At 51.2% G+C, this 18061-nt stretch overlaps 5 protein-coding genes across 5 annotated transcripts; 3 read left to right on the top strand and 2 right to left on the bottom strand.

Annotated features, from left to right (window-relative positions):
- Positions 1-425: 425 nt before the first annotated feature.
- J4E85_005993 (uncharacterized protein) lies at positions 426-2728 on the bottom strand (the record flags this gene model as incomplete). Its single annotated transcript, XM_051470234.1, has 2 exons — positions 426-892; positions 940-2728. The coding sequence occupies 2 exons, from the start codon at positions 2726-2728 to the stop codon at positions 426-428; spliced, it is 2256 nt and encodes a 751-aa protein (XP_051325722.1).
- Positions 2729-3658: 930 nt separating this feature from the next.
- J4E85_005992 (uncharacterized protein) lies at positions 3659-5871 on the top strand (the record flags this gene model as incomplete). Its single annotated transcript, XM_051470233.1, has 6 exons — positions 3659-3860; positions 3910-4379; positions 4428-4598; positions 4827-5158; positions 5207-5306; positions 5362-5871. 6 exons carry the CDS (start codon positions 3659-3661, stop codon positions 5869-5871), a joined length of 1785 nt encoding a protein of 594 aa, XP_051325721.1.
- A 2472-nt stretch (positions 5872-8343) lies between these two features.
- Positions 8344-9961, top strand: J4E85_005991 (uncharacterized protein; the record flags this gene model as incomplete). The annotated part of the gene is made up of 3 exons (XM_051470232.1): positions 8344-8601; positions 8656-9846; positions 9878-9961. 3 exons carry the CDS (start codon positions 8344-8346, stop codon positions 9959-9961), a joined length of 1533 nt encoding a protein of 510 aa, XP_051325720.1.
- A 1140-nt stretch (positions 9962-11101) lies between these two features.
- J4E85_005990 (uncharacterized protein) lies at positions 11102-14536 on the bottom strand (the record flags this gene model as incomplete). The annotated part of the gene is made up of 1 exon (XM_051470231.1): positions 11102-14536. The coding sequence occupies one exon, from the start codon at positions 14534-14536 to the stop codon at positions 11102-11104; it is 3435 nt and encodes a 1144-aa protein (XP_051325719.1).
- Positions 14537-15655: 1119 nt separating this feature from the next.
- On the top strand, positions 15656-17927 carry J4E85_005989 (uncharacterized protein; the record flags this gene model as incomplete). Its single annotated transcript, XM_051470230.1, has 3 exons — positions 15656-15907; positions 16068-17660; positions 17715-17927. 3 exons carry the CDS (start codon positions 15656-15658, stop codon positions 17925-17927), a joined length of 2058 nt encoding a protein of 685 aa, XP_051325718.1.
- Positions 17928-18061: the final 134 nt, after the last annotated feature.

Here is an 18061-nt window from a genome sequence, read left to right as displayed (position 1 = left end):
AATACGTACCACTTCCGTTGAAACAGCCCAAGCGCCTTCCTGATCTCTGATCTGATCACGTCCAACAAGTGGCTCTAGTCAAAATCAATGCTTCAAGCTTGAAAAGCTACGGTGTGAAGTGACGAGGACCAGTAAAGGGTAAGGGTGAGAGTGCCCACAGGAGCCCCACATCATGCTCACCTGGGCATGATCTCAGCCTTGTTCACCAGAATTAGCCACCACTCATTTGGAATCGCATGTGCAAAATCTCATGAGCGCCACCTGAGCCTCTGACTAGGTGGCAGCCTGCATGTAGGCTTATATGCACTGGTTGATGCATGCGCTCACCGGAGAAGCAACGTATACACTAGCGCATATGCAAGGCTGAGTTTCAATATTCTCGTCCTATCGACCCCGCTTCGTGGCTTCTGCCAACGCACCTGTTATCATGCTGGATACGATACGGTAAGTCCTTTCCAGCCGGTGATCGGCTCGCCGCCGTGAAGCTGCTCGCCTTGAGAGCTGCCGTACCGCTTTAGTTCCGGACTGACAACCAGTGTCAGTGCCTGGGCTTCTTTGCGGGGCAGATTGAGAATATTGCCCTCAGCTATAGGCAGCTGCATGATGAGTCTGTATCTCTGAGAACAGCATTCCAGCCAAGTCCTCCCACTGAGGTTCACAAGAGCATCAAGTAACTTCAGGTCTCTCTCGTTCAGCGATGCAACCCTTTCGATAGCCTGTGAGATGATCGTAACCAATGTTGAGATTGTTTCGCTGTATGCAGTACGTAGCTCTTGGTGTTCCGTCGATCCTTGACCAGGTGCTTCAATGGCCGTAAGCAGTGAACGAGCAGTCTCGTACCGCTGTTTTTCAATTTCTGAAGATATCGTGGGCCACTCTAGTGAGGACACATCTGCAATAATTAGTCTCACATCATCTGAGCGACTATACCAGACTTACCCAAATCGTAGATACTGGTCCAGTCATTGTTCATCCTCACGCCTTCCTTCCCAAATACCTTGAATGGTAGACTGAAAATATGCTCATACAGAAGTACCCACATGGAGTGCTGAACTATCTGCTGCTTCAGTCTTCTTGTATTTTTCGGATGAAGCCGCATAAGCTGTGCCTCTGAGAGGGGCCAGTTGGCTTCGCATCGAGTGTTCCACTCCATGCTTGCAAAGTTTTCGATCTCAGTGGAGATTCGTTTGTATCGCGCAGTAAGCTCACGATCTTTCAAGCCCTTGAAATGGTCTCTCACAACAAGCGCCACTTTCAGCTCTTCGCGCTGAGATCGCAATCGTGCCATTTCCTCATCGTGCTTCTTATCAAGCTCCACCTTCTCACTCTGAGATCTTTCCTGCAGTTGCTGTAATTCTTGTGTATGCGCCTTGGTGAGACTGCTCTTTTGCATATGCAATTCCCTCCGGAGTTTTTTGACATCCTCGTCATGCATGAGTAGATCATGCTCATGCTCTGCTTTGAGCGTGGCCTTCTGCACGCTCAGTTGCTCTTCCGCAGATTTCTTTGCGCGTGTAATTCCATCTGTCAGAAGATCGATCTGTTGTTTCAAGTCCGTAATCGTGGCATTCTTCTCGTTTCGTAAACGGAGATAGCGTTGGTCGTGTTCTCGCTGCGTTAGTGTTGTATGTTGATAGAGATCTTGTTTCTCTTTCTGCAGGTTCTGTATCTGTTGGCTATACGACATCATTAGCCCCTCATGATCGTCCAAGAGGGTTTTACGTTCAGATAGCCACTGTGCTTTGTCTTTAGACAGCTGCGTCCTCAACTGTCGTTCCAATTGTGCTGATCGTCCCTTCTGCTGAGTAGACTCTCTGTCATATCTACCTTTTTGCTTTTCCGCATCTTGTAATCTTCCTTTTGTCTCTCTTAACTCCATCTGTGTATCCCTGAGTTCCTTTTCGACATTATGGTATACTTTCAGTTGATCTTTCGCTTGCTGTAGATTGTCCGAGTTCGAACTGTACCTCTGCAGCAATACGCGATACGCCCGGAGTATCTGGTCCACATAGTCCATGGTGGTCGTATCAGCAGGCATTTCTGTCAGGAAGTCATATGCCTGCATCAAGATCAACGCTCTGATTTGTTGCAACTGCTCTGATGTGTCGGAAATGCTGAATATAGGTCTTGTTGTCGGCTCGACAGGCTGACGATGTATCAGCAGGGGTGGGTTGTGTGAGGAAATGGCAAAATCCGTTTCCTGGCTATCGCCCCCATCATCCAAAAACCTCGTTGACTGATCGAGACCGGCAACGAGCGAGATGATTGACACTTCGGATGAGGTATCGGGCAAATGTGTTGGTGAAACAGTGGTACTTAGCTCGGGAGCTTCCAAGTCAGCAGTGGGTTCATTGCTATTGCTAGTGGGTAACGCCTCCGCTAATGAAGACTCCGGCTGCGGCGTACTCGGAGTGTCAAGAGCAGTCGTCAATTCGGTGCTCTCATTTTGCTTTTCTAGAGACTCGATTTTCTCAGTCTTTGTCTTCCTTTCGGAGGTCATCTTAGTTTTGAGTTTGTGAAATTTACTCTCTTTCCATGATGCCTTGATAGCTTCGCGCTTTCCACCGTTAGGTTTTTCCAGATGAGAGCTGAACGATCCACGCCGTATCGGCTCATTGACGGATGCAAGGTTGCTGAGAACAGATTTTGGCGACGTTTGGACGTTCTCAGACTTTTGCACGGGCTTCCTCCGTGATACTAACATCTTGCCGCCTTTGGTCGAGGACATGACCGACATCTCTTCATGAGCTCGTTGGGCAACTACATAGTACCCAAATTACTGTTTTGTCATTTTCAACTAATTGTCTCAGTGCTTACCAATCTCAAGGAAGTATCAGCTTCTTCTGAATCCGGTACGATGCCGAGGTATAACTAATTTGTCGAAATCAACCTGACGACCCATGCATACAACCCGTGATGAACTCGCAGATGCAGTGTTGAAGGTTTCGAAAGCTAGCGCTCACTAGTGGTGGTTGGTATCACCGGTACATGCGATTTGCAAGTAATTATGAGCAGAGTTGTTGACCCTCGGGTTGAGACGTTGCGACCCCCGCATCAAGTGTGGGAAAAGGTGTCTCAGCCGTCATTCGCATTCTGCGCATGCCTATAGAGACTCCTAATGCCACGCATATCGCTTCTGCCTAGGAAAGCGTTTTGTCATACCGCATCTAACAGACCAGCCCCAACCAATCTCGAAAGATCAGACCCTAGTCTGAGTCCAAAACCGCACTCTATTCTCGCAGGCGCAGTAAGGTGGCGGTAAGCGTGCGAAGCTGTTGGTCCCACGCCTTGCCTCGCTTATGAGCTTCATGCATACGAACACGAGACCTCTTCAGCTCACTCGTCAATTACTTCCAAATCCGGCGCATACTTGAAATCGCTGTCACACCACATGAGCACGGACGCACACGGCTGTGTGCTATGGGTGTGGCAAATTCTGAACGACGTGCCAACCGTTGACTACCCAGTTATGATGCGTGCTTTCGGCTGACGTCGTCTTCGCCCTACCGTTTACTCTATGCTCTAGTATGTCTAGAGTTCTACTTCACCATCCAAGACAGGAACCACTATCCAATGGGAAAGTGAGGATCAGATCCAGATCTTCGAAGTCTCAACGAAGCCACGACCGCCTGAGAATACCATTGCATAACCTTTCCCAATGAACAAAATTTACCACTTCGAGAATGTATCTGCACTAGAGCAGACCGAGGAGGCAGAACTGGAAGCACCTATCAGTACAGGGTCTGGGAAAGGTCATGGGCCGATTGATGCCACTGTTCCAGCAGGCGAGGAAAAGATTTTACAGGAACCTCAGGAACTACGACTGGTTTTGGGAATAGACTATGGCACGACATTCAGTGGTGAGTGAACATTGTTTCGTCTCGTACGACGTGCTAGTCCTAAAATAAGGGATGCATATAGGCATTGCGTGGGCTACACCTTCAGGTGCAGAATGCTCTCTCGAGGAAATCGATGTAATTGAGCAATGGGGTCCGCAGATGGACAACGAGGAGAAGGTTCCAAGCGTGATCTCTTACTCGCGTTCAAGTCAGGCCGGGGAGCAGCAATGGGGTAAGAGTCTGAGCGCAGATGCAGTGACAATGATTCACACTAAGTTGGAGCTTGGCGTGGAAGATCTATTAGGGGAACTTGACATGACTTTACAGGTTCTGGACGGCATGAAGAATCTGAACTTTGACGAGATGATGTTGAGCAAAGGCCAGAACGACCTACCGCCGTATTCTCACAAGAGCCCGGAGGAGATTGTGACAGACTACCTCGAGAAATTGTTTGCTTACGTGCAAATGGAAGTGCGAGTAGACGAGAATAACGTGTTCGCCAAACACACAACGACGGATATTGTTGTCACAATACCCACAGTATGTCCACAGATCTCTCGGCGTGAAAATCTATTGACGAAGCTTTAGAAGTGGTCTTATATGGCTATGAACTCCACATACAGAGCTCTCACGAAAGCTGGGTTTAATAAGGACAACTTTCCAAAGCTGAGGCCAATCATGTTTGTGACAGAGCCCGAGGCAGCTGCGCTTTACACTGCGCGGTGGTATCGTGACGAAAAAGAAGAAGAATTCCTCCAAGTAAGCGTCAATTCCGATTGGAGGTATCCGTAACTAACGGCGTCAAAAGTCTAAGGACTACTTCATTCTCTGCGACGCAGGTGGCGGTACTGTTGTAAGCCTTCTATGACACTTTTGTACCTGGCGCTGTTTCAATGGTCGGTTAATCTTGGATGTAGGATGTTGTTTCATATCGAGTTACGCAACGATCGCCAACTCTCGAATTGGAGCAGATTGGCAAGCCCACAGGTTTGTAAGACTGAGTCTGAGGCCATGCAGAGCCTAATTACTATACCAGGCAGTCGCTGCGGATCCATTTTCATCAACCTTGAGTTCAAAAAGTGGCTGAGAATGCTGCTTGGAGAGGAGGAATATCTAAAGCTCGACCCAAATCTGGACATCGACAAAAACGCAAATCACGCCTCCGAAACTCCCGCCATGAGAGAACTCATGCAAGCGTTTGACGATGTCAAGAAGCAGTTTGCATTCTCAACACCTGATGTTCGATTCAGCCTACGAGGGGAGTTGGAGAACCTTGACATTTTTGGTAAAGTAAACAAGGGCCTAATTACCATTCCACAGTATGTTTAGTGCCTCCTGATATCATCACTGCTTATTATGATTTGTAGATCGACAATGCGAGGCTTTTTCGACTCCTGCATCAAACAGATAGTTGAGCTCATCTGGGAACATGTTGATCGCATCGAAGAAAGAGGCAGTCGTCCAAAGGTATCTGCCTAGCGATCCACCAGCGACTGATCCTCAATACTGACTCTTCGTGTAGCACTTGTTTCTTGTGGGTGGTTTTGGGGCGTCTGAGTACCTAAAACATCGCCTCAAGGAGACGATCACCGAGGAAGAGATGCAGATGAGCTACCGACAGCCGAAGGAGTCCTGGACAGCAGTGGTTCGAGGAGCAGTGGTGTGTGGTATCGAGAAAGATGCGATACCGAACTTGAGAAAGACCGATGTTTGCCGACACAACTACGCGGTTTGCTTCGACCAACTCTACTCAAATACGTTCCACGTAGAAAAGGATATGACCCAGATCCATGGAGCCACGTACGCGCAATCTCAACTCACATGGCTACTCAATAAGGGTGACCTAGTCCTGTCGGATCAGCCGCGTAAAGAGGAGGTGTCATTTCAGCTTACACTAAGGGATCTGAGTGCTGGCAAGACGCAATTGGAGATCTTCAGAAACTCCGATGATGAAGATCAGCGGCCTCGACGTTACCAGAATGCCAAGGAAGGTCGGTCGATCCGCTTAGACCTCCATGTCATTGGTCACTAACTTCTTCTCAGATTTGGACATCGCATGTGTGTTGGATATCCGCTATGATAAAGTCGGCTTCACAGTGGAAGAATGGCAGCAACAGCCCGTACGTTATAATGCTACGCTGAAGTTGGTCTTGGAGTTAATCGGCGGCTCTTTGGAGGCTTCTATTTGGTGGAAGCACCACAAACTATCGCGTGGCGCGGTAGTCTATCCATAACTGGATGCATGATAAACCATGATCATGCTGTTTGAATGAATTCATGTGACTGTTTTGCGCTTTGTTCTTCGGCTACCTAGGTACCCACAGCCTGACTTATCGCAGCGGAAGATCAGCCAAGTATTATCCACTAGGTGAATGCGCCATACAATGGTATCCTGTACCGGTAATCAGAAGCGAGAAAGAGACCGCAGCATGCTGCGGACGAGGCTGAGTCAAAATAGGCAACAAGGCAATATTGTGGCGGCTCCCGAATGCTTCCCGATGCACACCATGCGTTGGCGCTAAAAAAGAACCAGCCGCAGCTGTAATGGGATTATCAGGAAACAACCTCGGGTTTTAATCTTCATATATATTGATGTGTAGCCTTCTATACACCGCGATTGAAACTGTCCCTCTCGATACTAAGCCTTCCAAGGTTGCCACAATGGTTGACATCGATGTGTCTACTACGTTCATACTGCAGACTGAGTCGCTCGGCTGGTCTAGTGCACTTGCTTCTACCCCGGAAAATGCTTCGGTGATATTGGAGCCTGTCACCGGGCATGACAGTCAGCAGTGGTTTGCAACAAAGACCAGCTCTCAAGGATACTATTGGCTGCATACAGTGGGGAAGGGGGACGACTTCGCGCTAGGCGTCACCAATTATCAGATCATCGACCTACAATTTTTCGCAACCCAAGAAACAACTGGGCAGTTTTGGCGGCTGGATTCACAAGAAGACGGCAGCCTCAGAATAAGCAACATGTTCACCCCGTCCGGCGTATACATCAGCATCGAAAACGAGACCCAGCGGCCTATATTATCAACGGAGAACTCCGAGGGATCGCGCTGGACTTCGAGTACATATGGCTTGCAGTCAACATCCGTAACAGCAGCCTCCCTTGCTTCGACGCAAAGCGCTCCTCCAACATCGCCTGCATCTTCCGAGACCCCGAGTTTGACTGGCGAGCCCTCAAGTACTGCCGTACCTACAGATGATAACAGCGGCGACCCTTCTGGCACTCGTAGGCTCTCGACCGGTGGCATAGCGGGCGTTTGTGTGGCGGCTGCTATTGTAGCAGTGGCTCTCGGTTATCTTATATATCGGAAAGTGCACACGCGCAAAGGTGGTAGACTACCTCCACAGGCTGATGAAGCAAACTTCAGCCAGTCTGAAACAGAACAGACTGCCCCAGCGGCGTCGCAGTCCTTGGGGGTAACAAATGTTCTTCATGGATAACAAGAAGGTTGATGCGTACGATATCGGTGCTATTGTTTGAAGTTCGTTACGACCCCTTAGACCTATACTATATGTCACCTTGCCGTTCTACATTGTTGTGTCTAGACTGGAGGTTTCTGAGTTATGCTTGCCTGCGCTTTGTAAGACCAGTTGGAAATTATACCAATACAACATGCGCCTATATCAGGCGCAGGTAGGTATGCACTGTTTGCCGTGTTTTGCAGGGTGTTTTCTATAAGTCGAGCTTTGGCGTTTCCTGGCCCCCTAGTGCATGGAACGTGTGTTCCAGGGCCGCTTTCCGCACCACCGGAAGGACGGAGGCGTCCTCCAAGGCTTACTCGCAGGCCAGCACACGATGGTCGACCAATCAGATGTGACCACGACAACCTTGGAAGTCATGCTTTCTTTTGTCTAAGAGTAAGGCTTTGAGGATGTCGCGAGGTTAGGAGCCAACGGCGACGATGCTCCCAATTTGTATGGCGAGCCTTTCCGAGATCTGCTTCATTCTAGGATTACCATGTTATGAGAGCTTACAAAAGTGCCTAAGTAGGGAACGCGTTTACGAGGCATCACGGTGCGAAGTCGCCACTCGCACCAGGTAACGGGGCTTCCGGAAAGCTATCATGACGTTGCGAATATAGGAGACAGACCGATTACGAAGGCTCGCGTGGGGTAGGCCGAATTAGGAGTGCGGTAAGCCACCATAAGGTTACGTGACGCACAAGGCTCCAGCTTACCTGGGTATATTCTTTTACTCCGCAGACCCACTGTATCGCACTCAGTCTTGTGAAGTTCCGCCTCCAATAAATCGGAATTTGTCGCAGACGTTTGGAAATCTGCTCAAACGGTATACGTGACCAGGGTACCAACGATCCTGGGGGCGTACGACAGGCTCCTAGAAGCGAATTATCAAGCTAAGCAGAGTAAACATCGAGTCAAACTTTCGTGGAACCTCAAGCACTTGCGCCAAGCTTAAAGTAAAGGAGGCTTTACCGACGCACTTCCACCTGGCACGAAGACAGGTGTATCATCAGCCAAGCAATCAGTCATGAATGTACTTCGGCAGGCTCGATTGAAAGACAAAAACGACTTACGAGTGTCACCTACACATCAGTCGGGTGAGCCAAGACAGTTGGGCCGTAGCATTAGCCTTGCCACCCCTGCCTCGGCCAAAGTCGAAACAGTTGCTACTTCACGAAAGAACCGCGTATCATCCGGCGGAACATCCAAGGAAGTTGATCCCAAAAAACCAACAAAAGCCGTCTTGCAGCGCGACAAAGGTCCGTTGGAGCCGCACGACGAGGTTGTGAGTTCATCTAATGGTACATCATGAGAATTGAGACTGACAAAGTACTGACAGTTCTCATCCAACCCGCAGGATGTACCTCGATTTGAGGAACTCTTGCTTAGAGCTGGAGAGGAATTCCCAATGCTACAGTCACTGTTGGATGGACCAACAGAAGAAGAGGCTGCCAAGGCTTTGCATCGATATCGTGAGCTTTGTCATTCACTTGATGCGGCTCACCGGTCATTGGACAATTATCGAGCAGACGCGGGGCTCTTAGATAGTTTGAAGATCGAGGTTCACACGTTGAAAAGTACACTGCGAGCTAGTCGGACCGAGGTGGAGAGCCTGAGGACGGAGGTTAACAGCAAGCACCAACAGATGTTGAAAGCTCAAGACATGCTGGGCGAGCAAGTTGTAATCCACGAACAAGAAAAGCGCTATCTCGAGGCCCGAATACACGATGGTTCACAGCAACAGGATAAAGAGAACAAGTCAACCAAGGCATCTTCCGAAGGACAATTAGGTGCGGCTCGTCAAGAGGAGGAGCAAAAGCGGTATGAGCAAAAGATTAGCACTCTTAAAGACCAGATGAGCGAAGAACACTGGAAGTGGGACGCGCACTTGCGAGAAGTGAAAGACACCTACGAAACTCGCATAAAAGATCTAGAGGTTAGCTTTGCCGAGCGGATGAAGAACGAATACGAGCAACATTGCGAACAAACGCGGCAAGAGATGGGGAAACATCAAGTGACAGTGAATGAGTATCAGTCAAATGTCGCTCGATTGAAGCTCAATGCGGAACAAGAAGGACGGCTGTTGCACGAAGATTTACAAACTCAGCGAGAGAAACTTCGAGAAGAACAAAAGCGACATGAGAAGAACCTCAAACGACAGGAAGCCGGACTGACCAAGAAGCACACGCAAGAGATCTTGCAGCTTCAGACCACCCTGGTGGAGCAGAGACAAGAACTTTCTCATCTCAGACATGTCAAGGCCAACGCTGACGAAGAAAGACTGCGCATGCGCGATGAAGTACGGGCGAAAACCACTCAGTTCAGCGAGGAACGACAACGACTTCGAGAATTGCTCAAGAAACAAAACGCTGAGCTGGTAGAGAAACATGCCCTCGAGATTGTGCAGCTTCGTCTAGCAAACGAGGAGTTAAAGCAGGCATTCATCGACAAGGCCTACCCACAGCGCACGAAAGCTCGAAGTGTTAAGGTGATGCGATACCGTGACATCTCTACTCAATTCTTTTCAGTAGTGAGTCAGGTACAAGACTTCACGAATCTAGAATGGGACGTGCGCCGTGAAGTGGAATGGCCATTCTCCAACGACCAACTGTTACGCATCCACAAAGTCAATACAAGGGTGTTAAAGAAGGCTATCCTGCAGAACACTATGTGGAATCTACTATACACGCACGTGTTTTGTACTCCGTTCGCTATCTTGGGGTTGGAAGGAAAGAGTTGTGATGATGTATGGTTACCAATTTATACCAAAGGTGGGCACTCGTTCGTCCGAATTAAAATACTTGACTAATGCATAAGCCTAGATATTGCACAGTGGCCTAGTATACCTGCGGCAACTGAAGCCCGTCGCTGCGAGGTGGCCAGGGCGGTTTTCGATCTAATGAACCCATCAAGTGAAACCACGCCTGATGAGAAAAAGTTGAAAGCCAGCTATGAAGCTACCGTCACCTCGCTTTTGAGTGCAATACACCAGGTACTATCTAAGATAGCTGTTCTCGAAACGAAGGACGCCGAGGCGTTAGAGACTCTTATACGCCTCTGCGCGAAGACATGGATGGAACTCTGCTCGCAACCATACAGAGTAATGATGATCCTACCACCAGGAAGCGGCGACCTGCTGTCGTCGCCACATCCCGATGAAAGGCCACTCAAATTGATCGTGAGCCCGGAACTAAAGAGGTATGGAAATATGCAGGGCGAAGACTTAATGAAGGGTGAAGTTTTCGCGAGGTGTCAGGGTGTTGTGCAGCAGTACCCGGTCGAGCCAACAGGTTCTTGATATAGAGTTCGCGGCCTGGGTCAACAAGCACGTCATGGTCATGTTTTTGCGGTGCATCCGAGTTTTCCAGCTTGAATATGATACATCTGTGGTAGCATCTATGCATTTGATATCTATATCGGTAGATCGCCAGCCTCACATCTAGCCATGGCGTGATAGTGTTCATGTCTACCCTCGTCGCAAGTTCCCACCATGGTATAAAAAGAAGGATCATACAAGCTACGAAGCAAAAGAAGAAAAGCGCGGGCCCAAATCGACCGCCGATAAAGCCGACCTCGCGTCCATGTCAGATAGAATACACAATCCGGTGGGAAACCCCACCGTGAACCGCAAGACAGCAGAACCTGTTGAAAGCGCAAATTATACCGTAGTCCCGCTAACCCAATGCTAGAAAAACGTGAAGAACGTGCAAAGAAAACATTGTACACAAATCGTGAATGGAATGAACGCAATTACAGCTGGTATGCTGGTCTCATCCCAAGGTCTTCTAATCAATGGTGATGACGTCGTTTTTGGACTGCCCCGGACGACCTCCTGGACCGCCTCTACCTTGCTGTTGTTGCTGGCGGCCGTTTGGCATCTGCTGCTGTGAGGGTCTGCCGTTCGGAGGTTGGCTTCTCGGATGTTGCTGCATGTTCGGGTGCTGCTTCCCAGCCTGGGCCTGAGCCTGTCTTTGCTGCTGCTGGCGCGCTTGCTGCTGCTGTTGTTGCATCCTAGCCTGCTGCTGCTGGTTTCCCTGCTGGTTTCCGTTCGCCTGTGCAGGCGCCTGTCCTGGACCAGATCCCTGGTTCTGCGCTTGTTGCGGGGGCTTTTCAAGTGGTGGCGGTGCAACATAACCTCCTGCCATTTTACAACTCAAAACACACTCGTCCAGCTTGAGTAGTGCTTCAGGGACCGCGTCCAAGGCCGCCACCATGCCGGTTCGGGTACCAAACCATCCTGGGCCCTTCCCACTGAAGAGTTCCTTCAGCTTGGCCTGTAGGCTGTCGAGACGCCTATGACCAGACGCACGCTCGGGAGTTGGTAGATTTGTGGCTTGATTTGGAGGATCCTTTGGACGCAAGTTGTCTTCGACGAACCAGTACACCTGGTCATCTTTGGGCTGAAGGCGCACGTCGAAAGTGCAGACCGGATTGTCATAGGTGAGTCGGTATTTGAGGACGGAGTGAACATGAATTGCGGGGTTACTGTAGTTGCCTGGCGATCGTTCCTCGACTTCGCGCAGGGCCTTGAAGAGGGGCCGGGTCGCGACGAGAGTCGTACAGAAGCGATCCAGGCCATCGACATCGCTGACCTCCGTGGTTGGGAAGGAAGGCAGCCGATCGTTGGCGATCTCAGTAAGCAGATGGAGAATCCGATGGTGCGGATTGTCATGTGACAGCTCGATGGTAAGCTCCTTTTCAGTGCCAAAGTTAACAGTCGCAGAGTATGGCGATGGACCATACTGGAACTGTACGCGCTGTAAGGAGGAAGACGAAAGCCGCATTTGACGCTTCTGAAGGGTACTGGCAAAGGTACGAAGACGGTTAACATCTCGCAGTCGTGCTCGCAGCTCTCCTAGGATATCTTGCCCAAAGGGCGTGGCAAGGAGAATCCTGAAGTTGCCGTCTTCTGAGAACTTGAAGGCGGTCTGTGGTGAAGCTGCCATGAGCTTATGCATGTCTGCAGCAACAGACTTGACCATTTTACCGACAGCCATATGCCAGACGTCCTGAACCCCAACTTTCAAGCCTTCACATGTAATCTTGATGTCTGATTCAAGCCATGAGTCTTCGTCTGCTTGGGGCACAAGAAGATCCGGAGTTTGCACATGCAGCACCCATCGACGGGGAACACAGCCAGCTTCCACGAATGAGCCTGCTTGCCCTAACTCAGGTCGCAAACTGAAATTCTTCTTCTCCTTCTCTAGTTGGCGAGCTGTGACGCGGAACGACAGAAGCTGCACAGCGACCCTCTCCAGACTTGCCAAGGTGTTGCGGTTGATGGGCAAGGAGCTTCCATCAGGTCTGTCCAACTTGATCTGCTCGGCGTATTCGAGGCTATTTCCACCAGATCCGATTTCAAAGATCCACCACGATTCGCCTGAAGAGTCGATTACCGCTGCCAATGCCCAGTTTGGTGTCCAACCGCGAGGGCAATATAGCGTGGAAGAGATGACATCCAATTTGACAGCAGCCGACACTACCTGCTGCTTCAAAGCCTGTCTTGCGACCGATTGCCACCCGAGTTGTTGTGCGTTCTTCTGGATCAGACTGAGCAATGTGCCGGCTAGCACTTGCGTCATTACATGAGCAATCTGTGATGGCTCTCTGCCTTGGTTGAAAGCATTCTCGGCTCGCGCTGATAGTGCGCTAGCTGGTCGCAGAATGTAGTTACCAGTGACCGACTCTAGTGATAGGGCAATTGATGTAGATTTCGTACCCAGCGATGCGTTGAGTGTAGAGTCGGCAGGTTCGGTCTCGGAAAGATGTGCGTTCGCCGTCACTCCAGACTTGAAACTCTCCTTTGTGGATCGCAAGATATCACTCGTGTGGCGTGCGATGACTTGCTTGATAACGCGTTCCATGGAGAGATCCTTCCAGTCAAAATGGAACTTGACATCTTTCACTTCTTTGCCTTGGCGGAACCAGCGCGTAGTCAGCGACGGTATGGGAGGCCCTCTCCACGAAACCTTGCCGTTCTTTGGTTTGTTGTTCGATACGCCAATCTCAATCCAATTCTTTTTTCCAGGCTTATCAGTCCAATAAGACACGACGAGCAAGCGATGCACAGGCTCAACCTTGAGAGATCCTGCCCAGCCGCTGCGAACGAGATTTACGGCCTGCGATCGAAGCACTGAGATCTTGTGCGTTAGGACGAAGTTGTTCAGGAAGTCGAAAAGGCCGGTCAGACCCTTCTCCTTTAGAACTACGTCGGCCTGCAGCTTGAGTTGCATGAAGAAACGGCTACCGACGGTAATGGTAGGTGCAGGAGTGAACAACAACCGGAGATCGATGAGAAACCACTGTTCTGAAGCATCCTCTACAAAAGACATGACGTCGAATTCCAGCTCATTAGCAACAACAAAAGTTGCGCGTCCTGAATGCACACGCCAGTCTTGGAGGTGTCGTGGGAGGCTTTCGTGTACGTTGAGGCGTATGGAGAGAGAGGTGTTCATGTACCGAAGGAGTTTGAGGGCCTGCTCGGCAGAGATAGGCTCAGGCGGTATGTAGCCCAGGCTCGGCATCCATGACGCTTTCCCTGTCGATAGCACTTCCAGGGCGGTCGCAACGTCCGGGTTGTTTTCTCTGGCATTGTTGGACAGAATCTTAATCTTTTCCAATTTGTAGTCAGCAGCATCCATATGGGCTGCCTGTGTACTCGCGTGGGCCAGCAAATCAATGAGCTTTGATATGTCAACGGAAGCTTTCTTTCCCCACTCGGTGAGGACTAGCAGCTTGATGAATTTAGCCCGTTGCTCCTGCGCGAATTGAAGCACAACCAGCTTTTTACGCTTGTTCGCCTCTGCATTCACTTGTGCATTCGCCGCGCCAAGGCCGTTGGGAAGAGCGCCATTGGACACTGGCGCTATCTGAATGGCGGCCATGTTCTTCAAGACTTCCTCCAACTCATTGTAAGATTCCTGGGATATTCGCAACAAGAGTGTCGACAAGGACATGTACTGCTCGGGGCCAATATGAGCGATCTCCGGGGGCAGATCCGAGTATTGTTCCAGCGTGGGACCCGCCGTTGCTGCGACTGCCATGGATGCGCCGTTGGTGCTGGTTTCGCGCGAAGGACCCCCATTAACAGCAGGACCCCCTGCCGGCGTGTCACTTCGCCCGCCATTGAGTCCGCCATTGGTCAGATCCCCGTTGTGGCTGCGCTTCCTGTTTTCTGCATCTCGTGAAGCCGTCGCTGAGTCGGACCCGGTGTGGTTCATGGTGAGAATGCCTGGCATACTACGCCGTCCTCCGTCCCGCGGCCTGGGGCGCCGTCTGCGCACCCGTTTTGCGCGCGTCTATAACTTTCTTGAAGTGTGTGGTCGCGCTTTTTCCTTGATGTTTTCGCGAGAATGTCAACCGCGCGGTGTTTGAATCGTGATCGAGGCTGCGTGCAGAGGGCTGGCGGTGGAGTCGGCGGTGAAATGCGCAGGTTAGGAGTGAGGCGCGCTCATTAAAGCAGATGCTTTGGCGTAAGAATGGAAGCGCCGAGATAGCACGAGGCGCAGTGAGTGTTGAAAGGGCGCTGGTCGAATGCAGCAGGTGAAAGAAAGCGAGGTCGGGGCGCTGCCGACTAGCGCATCGTCGACTGTGAATGCTACAAAACGTCGTGATGACAGTCGCGGTCGTAGAGCGGTGGGAATTAGTCCGGAGTGGCCGTGGATGGGGTGCGCGCGACGTGGGCGGGTGGAGTGGTTGCAGCGATGAGGTCGTTGAAACATCAGCAGCCTCTCGTACCGACGACGGGAGGGAGGGCGTGGATTGGGTTTAGCGCCTTGGCGTTCGCTCCACCCATGCACGCTGATGATGGAGCCCTGCATCTCCAGCCAGACACTCTGAAGTCGCATCAGCAACCGAGTCAAGCTTGAGGGCCCAGCTTGTCTATAATGTGCGTCAACGACACTGCATGTCTCGTCGCGCGGATGCGATATAGCTAGCCACTTTAATCGCTAGTACGTTCAGTCATTCACCGCATTGCTGTCCGCGGCTCGGCGAGCTTGCGGCTGCGGCGGCCAGTAGTCTATCTAGATGCGAGCTTGAGCGCAAGCGCCTTGTCCAATGTCTTTCTCGGATAAGCCTCTACTGCAAGTAGACGCTTTATCAGATGTTCACAGGTCATGCCCATGGGATCATCCGCTGCCACCCCAACAACTCCACATCTCTCCCCAGCTTGGGCCTGACCTCAGCGTGCCCACTAGAAGTTGCCCTCCGACCTGAATAGCAGCCCGGTCAGCTGTCGCATTTATCCCTCGATCCTTCATCATGTCTCAGTTGCGGTGACGCATTTCCGTTGATTAGCGCAGGACCCTGTTTTGCGGACGACTGCTTCCAATCGCTCGATGTCACCTCGCGCGCCCGAGCTCCCGCCCTATGAGCGCCCGACCATTGCGCGCAATGCATCCTCACAGTCCAAAGTCTCGGTGCCGTCCATATCGCAGTCCAACGAGGCAGACGATGAGCAGAGCCTCTCTTCCGATCAGAGCCTCGACATGGAGTCCCACGACTCGCAGCCCCACTACGAGGGCGAAGACACCCGGTTGACCAGCGACAAGGAGCTCCGCGGCTTTTACATGTATGGATGGGCTGCCGAGGTACTTCATCCTTCCTTCCTACTACCGTCCAATCTGCTTCAGGCCTTTGCAAGCTTGCTTCAACATCGCAAAGCTGTGCGCGTGTCTCTCTCGTGATGCTGCTTCTGACGCGCCTCGTCAAGCTTACAAACTACGCGAGCACCAACACTAACCACCCCAGGTCTTTGTGGTTTGCGGTATTGGGTCTTTCATACCTGTAACACTCGAGCAACTCGCGCGCGAGAATGGCGTCCTATTATCCGATCCGTCCACACCGTGCAAAGCCACGAAGCCTACCGTCCATCCAGGCCCATCATTCTCCACCAACGCCGTAGAAGCTCTGTTCAAACCGAATCCTGAAAAGGGACAATGCGTCGTTCATATCCTCGGTATCGAGATCAATACTGCGAGCTTCGCCATGTACACTTTCAGCATATCCGTCCTCATACAAGCTCTGCTGATCATTAGTATGAGCGGCGCAGCGGATCATGGGAGGTTCAGGAAGACCTTCCTCTTGTGGTTCGCATTTATTGGAAGCATCGCGACCATGCTTTTCCTACCAGTGGTACCCAAGGTGTACCTGCTGGGCGCAGTGCTGGCAATCATTTCAAACACATGCTTTGGTGCCAGTTTCGTACTATTGAACAGCTTCCTACCGCTCATGGTGCGCTTCCACCCTACAGTCAAGTACGCCGACTCCATCGCCGACGAATCGTACGCAGACGAGGAAGACGAGGCGGAGACAGAAGAAGACGACGAGAGAGGAGGTGAAACTCCAACGCAGGAGAATATTATACGAGGAGCGCAATACGCAAACCAGCTTGGACAAAGAGAAGGCCTCCTTGACGAAGTCGCTGATGCGACAACCGCACTGTTGCCGAGTAACCTTTCAGCCGCCGATCTGACCATCCCGAGGGCAAGAAGCAGGTCCGCTCCTTCAGTGGAACTCGCTCTTGCAACCAAGATCTCATCCTACGGTATCGCGATCGGTTACATTGCTGCTTTGCTTGTGCAGACTATCGGTATTCTCATCGTCATCGCGTTCCAATCCTCCAACTTTGGTCTCCGCCTGGTCCTCTTCGTCATCGGCGCGTGGTGGTTTGTCTTCACACTACCGACAGCGCGCTGGCTGCGTCCCCGTCCAGGACCGCCTCTGCATATCGGTGCGCAAACCTCCAATGTTGGCACTGCCCTCGCGTACTTTGCATACTCGTGGAAATCCCTTGGCCGTACAGCGACCCACGCGCGACATCTCAAGGATGTACTACTCTTCCTCGCAGCGTGGTTCCTACTTTCGGACAGCATTGCCACTGTATCCGGTACAGCAGTGCTCTTCGCAAAGACAACGCTAGGCATGTCGTACGCCATGCTTGCCCTAATAAACGTCATCGCAACAGTCTTCGGCGTTCTGGGCGCCTTTCTGTGGTCACGGCTGTCTGCTTTCTTCCGCCTGTCGCCAACACAAACAATCCTACTCTGCATCATGCTCTTTGAAGTAATTCCGATCTATGGTCTTCTAGGATATATACCCGCGGTCCAGCGGTTAGGATACCTGGGTTTGCAGCAGCAGTGGGAGATGTACCCTCTAGGTGCAGTCTACGGCTTCGTCCTTGGTGGTCTCAGCAGTTACTGCCGTGCGCTATTCGGTGAGCTCATCCCTCCTGGCTACGAAGCCGCCTTCTACGCTTTATACGCCATTACGGACAAAGGCAGCAGTGTCTTCGGTCCCGCTATCGTAGGCGCCATCACCGATGCTTATGGCGAGATTAGACCGGTAAGTCGGCTCAACACTTCTGAGTTTCATCCCTCATACTAATTTCAACTAAAGGCTTTCTGGTTCCTAGCCATCTTAGTCGGCCTCCCCTTCCCCATCATGATGCTCGTCGACGTGGACCGCGGCCGCACCGAAGGCGCCGCCCTCGCCAAAACCCTCGAAGAATTGGCGCGTGCTCAGGATCCCAGCCACATCGACGCCGATGATAATTTATCGCAGGAGATCAGAGATGACCTCCGTAGCTCGTTCTCTTACCAGCGCTCTTGAGTCATTGAATTACCTGCACCTTAATGCTGTTTGCGTTCTGTCACGTTGCATTGGGATGTTGTTTGCGCAGTCTTGGTAGCTCTGTTGGCTCGCCAGCTGGCCTGGCAGGCTATGTTTCGTGCTTCGTGTATTGG

This window comes from Alternaria conjuncta, assembly GCF_024043145.1.
Source record: "Alternaria conjuncta strain BMP 0040 chromosome Unknown scaffold_8, whole genome shotgun sequence".
NCBI classification, from domain to species: Eukaryota; Fungi; Ascomycota; class Dothideomycetes; order Pleosporales; family Pleosporaceae; genus Alternaria; species Alternaria conjuncta.
Note: the sequence above shows the minus strand (reverse complement) of the source record. Positions and strands in the feature narration are given on the sequence as shown.